Genomic DNA, 8,198 nt, shown 5'->3' on the forward strand with positions numbered 1-8,198 from the left:
CTAAAAGTAAATCTTACAACCTGTACAACTTTATTCGATATTTGAGAATGTCATGAAAGTTATTGTTTTTTTGGCGTCACTAATATTTACGGCAGGAGTTGTAAACCATTTATTTGTCTTATTTAACATGAACTGGAAATGGACCCCTTTTCCGCAGGAAAGGGAGATTTCTCTCAAATAACCCGAGAAATATTAAATATTTTCGAATGAAATTTCACAGGGATAGAGCAAGGCCTCTATTTTAAGAACGAATTAAAGTGACAAACATAGTCAGTAAAATGTACTGTACCAATAACTCGCCTACTTTAGAAAATTGTAAATAATAAAAAATATATGATACAGTCGAACCCCGTTGGCTTCGACTGTATGAAACAAAATGTTCCCGACGGACAACAACATACTTCATCTTTTTCACTTTTTATATCAAATTAAACATGGTGCTCTGTTTAAACGAGTATGGTGAAACATTTTCCATTTTATTGAACCGCGTAACAAAAGATTAATAGGGTAGGTGGAAAATCAGTACATGCGAACACGTGACCCCTATCCACTCCAGTGTGGTAACATTCGGAACTCCTCGACCATTTAAATAAAAAACAACCTCGGATGTATGCCCGTACATCAGTAAAAGTAGTTCGTAAATTAAGTAAAATAAATAAATAAAGTATAAAAACTTTGTAAGTTCAACTATTCAACCAAAATTTCACATTCGTTAGTCAGTTCTCTAAACCACAACCTATCATATAATTGTATACGCATTTTGCATAACTACAGCCTGTTATATAGTTCGTTCATGCGCAATTGTATCACTATCATGCAAACCACAGTCCAGTCTTTGTTTTTTCGCGAAATGGGGCTAATATTTTAATAATCAAACACACATTTTAAGTAATAAGAAATGATACAATCCGAATGACATCGCACAAATCACTTCATATAACAAGATTCTACTCTGAAACGCAATCTGACAAAGAAAATTTATATTTATACATCAAAACATTACAAAGAATTCGAACCGTAGTCGTATGATAGTTTTGCTTCATGAACTTCGTTAATCACTCGGTCTCATTTTCTGGTAGTTCCAAGTCAATAACCAAGATCTTATCATTCTTCTGTTGTCCAACAAGAAGTTTTGATGTCTTTCTCGCATAGCACAAATACATGGGATTGTTAACACCGTCCGATTGTCTTGCAAGAGTTGACAGTCGCTTCTTGCCCTCAAAATCAATAAAAAAGGATTCTGTTGGAATTGTCACAACATACGAGTAAATGTCCACTTGGTGCAACGTGAAAAGCCTGAGGCCATGTTATTGCAGAGTCGATAAAAATTGAAAGAATGTTGCCAATCGTGTCCATCGTGATTAGCTGTCGGTTAGAATAACTTGTGATGAAGATTGTGTCGCTATCAATGCTAACTGCACAGCGGTAAACGGTGCAGCACTCCGATTGGTCTTCATATAATTATTTCATTAGCTTCCCATAAATTGTGTGTACATAAAGTGCAGTTCTAGACGTGATATACAAGTACCATGCATAGTGACAAATCCCAGCAATGCTTTCGTTAAATTAGAGCTTGCAATCTATCTCCATCTTAATGTCGAAAATGCGATAGATCTGACCTTCGTGTCTTTCCATACTGTCAATGGTTACAGCAAATTTGTACAAATATATATCGTATTGATATCGGGGCACATCACAATAGTCTAAAACAATTCCATCAATCAGTTTGAGTTTACAATTTTCACTGTCTATTTCTCGGTAAGGCAGTTCACATATTCCTCTTTCCTCTTTTCACATTTCTTTTTATCATTAGGGAGTCTAGCGTCTACATATTCTGTTTCTACAGAGTTGATGGCATATTCTGATTTTTCTCTGATAACGCCCAATCTGTGTTGCAGTGACAAATATTCTACTATTTCCATTTCTGGCTCAAACTCCCATGGAATATCGTTCTTCAATTGTGTTTCTAGCAAAAAGTCGTTCATTTTCGAAATCAAAAGCTTAGACTTCTTGAAAGCAATGAGCGAGCCTGCCCCACTTATATCATCTTTCCTTTGGACGTAATCAAATACGGCTTTACAATCTTCAACATATGTTGTACTTCTGTCAATATCAGCACTCGACTCATCATCTAAACTTTCTATAACAACATTAATCTGCTCAATAGTTCTTTTCTCCATTTGATCAATAATTTTATTGATTTTTCTTCTGAACACTTTTATGTTTGCAGGAATGTTGCTGAAACGATGATGCAAACTCTGTCTCTGCTTCTGTTTTCTTCGCCCTTTTAATTGCCTGACTTTATTCTTCATCTTGTCTAATTCTGCTAAGCATTCTTTTAAATCGTCGTCTTTTATTGCGATCGCATATACCGCATCTTCTAGGCTTAGAATCAAAGTGCACTCCCTGCAACACAAACCAATTTTGAATAATGATAAAACAGATGTGAATAAAGCCGGATTTGACAATATACTGTGAACATCTAGATACAATTTGCAGATCTATTTTAACAAAATATAATGTTTAGACCGACAAATGTCTAGGTCTCCGTAATCCTCTAAACATGGTTTATTTTCGAAATCTGGGCCTGTAATTTTCATTGTATTATTAACGATATCAGACACGGTAGATCAGTTTTTCTTCAAAGAAGAATGGATGTAAATTTAATGGTGCACAATTCAACTTCCGTTAGTTAAAAGTTTTAAACATATTTTATTCAACATTTATTTCAAACATCAAAATGATATAATAAAACGGATTAAAACAAAAGCAGAGCTTATAATGTTACTCTCTGAAATTTCAATTACCTGTGTGTTGCTGATTTACACTTGGAGCAACAAAGCTGGTTATGAACCATACAATAGCAGTCCACATATTCCTCTGAATGAGTTTCACACTTCTCAAAGGATGATTTACCCAAGTGTTCCGCCTTCGAACGCGAATGTTGCAAAAAAAGTCTGGCATGTACGGGTTCGCAAAGTTCACAGTAATATGCTTTGCAGGTTGCACAAGAAAATTTGGCATGTGAATGTTCGCCATTTCCTTTACACATTGAACACCAACACTCCGATTTACACTCCGCCATAACTGTCGTCCAGAGACTATATTCGTCTACGTGTCGAATACAATGTTCTTTCTTTAAAAAGGGTATTTAAAATAATTTTAGAACAAGGAAGTCAATAAGCTATATTTTCATTGGATAATGTTATCAAACTATTGAATTACAGGTCAATACAGTTTACTTATCAAGCACATTGTAAACAGTGATTGATACAAAAGTAAATTCATTGAGTTTACTCTTATCTTAAAGTGACACTGTTATTTGGAGTAAGAGTGCATCTTTAACATGTATCATTATCGGAACCCATGTTACATATTGGCTTTAAGGCCCAATCAAATGTAAAAAACATTTATAAAAATATAGTTATGTGGGTTTTTTGTACAAATGCATGTAAATGAAAAATTAAGCAATTATAATAACACATCTATAGATTTTCTGACATCAGCAGAAACCGATTCTTGGTCTTTCGAGTCTGAATTTGAGACTCAGGCTCAAAAAAGTGTTCAAAACATTTCAAGAAATTTTACTTTTACTATTTTTTTTACAAAAGATGTAAGCCTTATTGTAACAGACGCAACAGTTTTAAGCCTTACTGTTGTAAGAGGAATTTTAGAAAAAAAAGGTTAGTAAGTCTCGAGTCCAAAACTCAGGCTCGAGACGTTAATGAATATGGACTCAGTGTCTTAAACGACTGCGCCATGGAAGACAGTCTAATTGTGTAACATATAAACAAAAGCAAGTATTGCAGCGGAATTTGTGAGCACATTGAAACGGAAGTTGTTAATATTAGAATGTATATTTAATGTTTTATGACTGCAGGTGAATGAAACAAGCTTTAGAACAAACCTATCATTATTGTAGACAGTTTGCTCTGAGCCCCCAAAAACACATAACGTAAGTATAACGTTGTATGAAGGATGTTTCATGAAAGGTTATTGTAATACGTAATTCCAATGTTGGTGCCATTTTCTTTTGAAATATTTTTCACAAATTAGCATTTAGATTATTAGCAATATAAATAAATAAGTTAAGGCATGCAAACATTAAAATGATAATGTTTAATGATGTGACAACGTTATTTTAACGTTGTACTAACGTTGTGTTAAAAACTTTGGGAGACTTTGTTTCGCGGTTTACTATAAAAAAACTGGTCCCAACGATTTGACAACAGTGTCCTGGTCGTGTGGATAGATGCAGCATAATGTATTACTTTGTTTGATTAATGCACGTTGCGCAAGTTACTGTTTTATTTATGCCACCAGGAATATTTACGTTTATTCCACTTAACGTCCTGCACACGACCAATATAAAGTACATGATTCAGAACGTAAGAATCGAATTAAAGAATGTTCTTGCTACAACAAGACATAGTCATATTTTATTAAAATCATTAGCAAAAAAATACTTTACATTAATATATAATACTTGGCAGTTGCCTAATTCCGGACTCTTTTTAATGTTTTATAATTACTAAATGATGTTCAGTGATAAATTGCCGCTATAATCGGCCAATGCCTACCTTTGCTCAAAATCAATTTAATTTTGCTTTCTTTTAAATATTTTATGAAAACAAAAGTTTACGTATGAGAAACTAAGTATATAAAATTGAACGATGAGTTTATTGAAGGTTTTCGGTATTTCCTAAAGGCTATCAGGCTACTAATAAATACTTTAATTTAAACATATGCATACTTATAACAACAACAGTAGTTTAATAGTGTCACTCTGTATGGACTAATGACTGTTCCATTTAGCATCGACGAAGTTTATAACTTCTGAAATTAAAAGCAACGGAATATATTTCAATTAATTATGCCAAACATTTCATTTCATTTAATTAGTCATTTCAAGTCGCGTGCGTGTGTTTTGTCGTCTACTTAGAATGACATACGAGGCGTGTCTGTAAAGTTCATGGAAAATGTTTATCAAAACACGCTAAGATTTATCACAAATAGAGTTTTCATGAATATATTAAAATATTTGGGGTTTAAAACAAAATTTGTTCAAATTCTATGTTACCTTCGAAACAGGGCTTGGTGTCACTTCAGGAATTGCAAAACTCAAAGACTTATGTGTGCTTTCATTTCAAGAGTATTCTATAGTGTATGTTATTTCTTCTTTTTTTGTCATTTCCGTTTCAATTATTGTATGTTTTACTTACATTTCTGGAACGTTCTTGCACATGTTATATAAATTAGTGTTAACCATATTACAAACCTCCACATCCTTAATATTTCTGTGACGTCACCTGTAACCCATTGTTTATTCTGGGCATTTCAGTGAAAATCTGTGAACGAGCTGTTATTGTTGGGTTTTTTTCAAAATTGTTTTTGCAATTGATAGATGAGTTACTTATATTATATGCGCGCTTCAAATGCACCGTTCATGAATTACATAATCTCTTTTGCACTCCTGGCATTAAACATTATGTACAGTACTGATCGTTTGTTTCATTACGTCAGTCATGCGTCCTCATGTCACGTCTCCTTTGTATAGATTACTAGTATTAATGAATCAGTGTACGCTCTGTCAACGCAAATGCTCTCGCATTTAAATTTATGTTTATACAATGCTAAAATTTTGAAGTGAAGTTTCAAATATGATATCTAACGTGTTTTATTTTAAATATATTTGGGATATCTTATTGAGAAATACGAATTCCTCCGATCACAATTTTACTCGGATAAAATATTCATCTTTATTCATTGTGTTGAACGCAACAAAACGAAATATACCAGTAATACTCCTAATTCTTGTTTGGATTATTTCATAAACATTTCGTCAAGGCAAGTGTCTACGTATTTACGGACACACCTCATACATCCAAGGGGCATAATTTGAACAACCATGGTAGCGGACCACTAAATAAAGCCTTGTTCAAAATAGCAAGGATCTGCATAGCTGTTTAAGACAAAAAGGTCTTTAACATTTCCCAATTTAAGTATACCAAACCTGTGAACCCTGGGTATGGCCAGTTTTGACCCCAGGGGCATAATTTGATCAAACATTTACAAGCAATTGTGACTTTACATGTAAACTTGGCTAAAAGTAACATTTTTTATACTTTCAAGACCCATAATCTAGGTATGCATGGGCGGATCTGGCTGGTTTTCAAAAGGAACCGAGCTTTAATGGAGATCCAAATTCTGTACAAGTTTCCTCGAGATACAATCAAAACTGAAGACTGTATCATGTTCACAAGCAATTGTTTACAGACGCAAATACTTTTTTATACTTTCAAGACCCAAAATCTAGGCATGCATGGGCGGATCTGGCTGGTTTTCGAAAGGAACCAAGCTCAAATGGATATCTAGATACTGTACAAGTTTCATCGAAATACAATAAAAACTGAAGACAGTATCGTGTTAACAAGAAATTGTTTACAGACGCACAAACTACGTACACATTAACATCGCATAAGCGCTTCTGGCCTTTGGCCTCTGGTTTCGAACCGGGGTCCCCAAAATTGCAGTCCAGTGTTGTATCCACTGTGCTACGAAGGCTTACCCTTAATGGTTGGAATATTTCAGCTATATACCTAACTTGGTAATATCACGTGATAACATCGACTAGCCAATCACTCATAAGGAATGAATTCTACTAGGTAGACATACCTACCTAGTAATCTTTTTTAATGGGAAAATACAAAAAACTAGGAAAAATAAATTAATTGTAAACTATTTGGTACTTCAGTAAGTAAGTTTCAACACATCGATACCAAGTTTTTGTCAGTTTTTGACAATTTTCTTTCTTTTTTCGCTATTTCATCATACGGAGTACAGTCCCTTTAAACCTCCCCATCAAGGCAGTCTATGCTGCAGCAACACAACTGTGGTCACAAAAGTGGACACCATTAAGAATTGATGTTCGTCATACTCATCATCAAAGGTGTCCAGATGGATAGCCATGTGTGTACAACAGCAATCTGAATGATGGTGATGGTTTAGAGGATAAAGACAGTCTTAAACTGTAAATAAACAATATCTAAAGGCAGTATCAATCCTTTGAATGATTTCAAATATATCCCAGCACATGTTTAAGAAACATACAGGAAAAAAATCCAAAATATAGGAAATATAGGTTTTGAAAAATATAGGAAATTTCTCAAAAAATATAGGAAAATTTAGGAATATAGGAATTGGTTGACGGCCTGTAGATGTTGTTTAAAGAAACTGGTTGACAACGGGCAGTCCTCCAATTCACCAATTTCACTTCGTGCTCGGTCGAGCTAAAAAACAACAAATGAATGCTTCTCACGCAACACGTGCTCGTAACTCAACGAAGCGAGATCGCAATCGCGGTCAACGGCGACTTTGAACAATTGGTTTAAATTCGTTTCGTTTGTCACCTTATCGTTTTTGAGAGCATAAATGAAAGCTACAATTTATATTGGCTGGTCAAAGGGAAATCAATTAAAACTGTACTCATAGTTATGCTTTGGGGTATAATGAGCCTCGCCTCTTCAGTAGTAGGTTTCACGTGCTACGTTATAATACGCCATCGACGGCAAACGGTTTTCTTTCATTGATGTATAAAGTCGATAACAAGGCCAAAATGTACTTGGTGGTTTGTGGTGGAGCGAAAGCCACGGTCATTTAATGCTTCAAAGCCTGGAAATGCTAAGTTCATTAACTAACAGTAGTTTTAAGGCCCGTAACAATTTTTGTGCATATTGATATCTTAATATCCCTACCAACTTACACAGTAAGCTTAATAGCACTATTAACCTAAGTCGCAACCTGGTCGCATTAACCACAGGAGTTACGGCTTTTACACAGCTGTTATTCTACCAAATCCACCTCTGTCCGATTTCTATGAATAACAGTTCTTACCAGACCCCAAATCTCTAACAAAGTATAATTAGTAACAAGTCCACGTTTGAAATTGCTTAATTTCAGTTGCTTATAAAATGCATTTAAACAATTAATTATTTTAGTAAACATTTGCTGCGTTGAAACATTCGTTTGCTGTTTAGAAACGTTTAAGCATTTCTCTTCTTCAAATGCTGTCATTTAGCTTCATGAACTCACAAATCTCCATGAAAATACTTTATTTTTAACATGTTAAACAACAACTAACATACAAAGTAACAAAATAAGTAGATATCACAGATAACAGAGCGCCATCACAGAACAAA

General features: G+C 34.3%; 1 protein-coding gene across 1 annotated transcript; it reads right to left on the reverse strand.

Annotated features, from left to right (window-relative positions):
• Nucleotides 1-242: 242 nt before the first annotated feature.
• LOC128203653 (tripartite motif-containing protein 29-like) lies at nucleotides 243-3,089 on the reverse strand. The gene is made up of 2 exons (XM_052905153.1): nucleotides 2,808-3,089; nucleotides 243-2,406 (listed from the first exon to the last, which is right to left on the reverse strand). Exons 1-2 carry the CDS (start codon nucleotides 3,083-3,085, stop codon nucleotides 1,749-1,751), a joined length of 936 nt encoding a protein of 311 aa, XP_052761113.1. The 5' UTR covers nucleotides 3,086-3,089; the 3' UTR covers nucleotides 243-1,748.
• Nucleotides 3,090-8,198: the final 5,109 nt, after the last annotated feature.

The sequence above is a fragment of the Mya arenaria genome, chromosome 9, assembly GCF_026914265.1.
Source record: "Mya arenaria isolate MELC-2E11 chromosome 9, ASM2691426v1".
NCBI lineage: Eukaryota > Metazoa > Mollusca > Bivalvia > Myida > Myidae > Mya > Mya arenaria.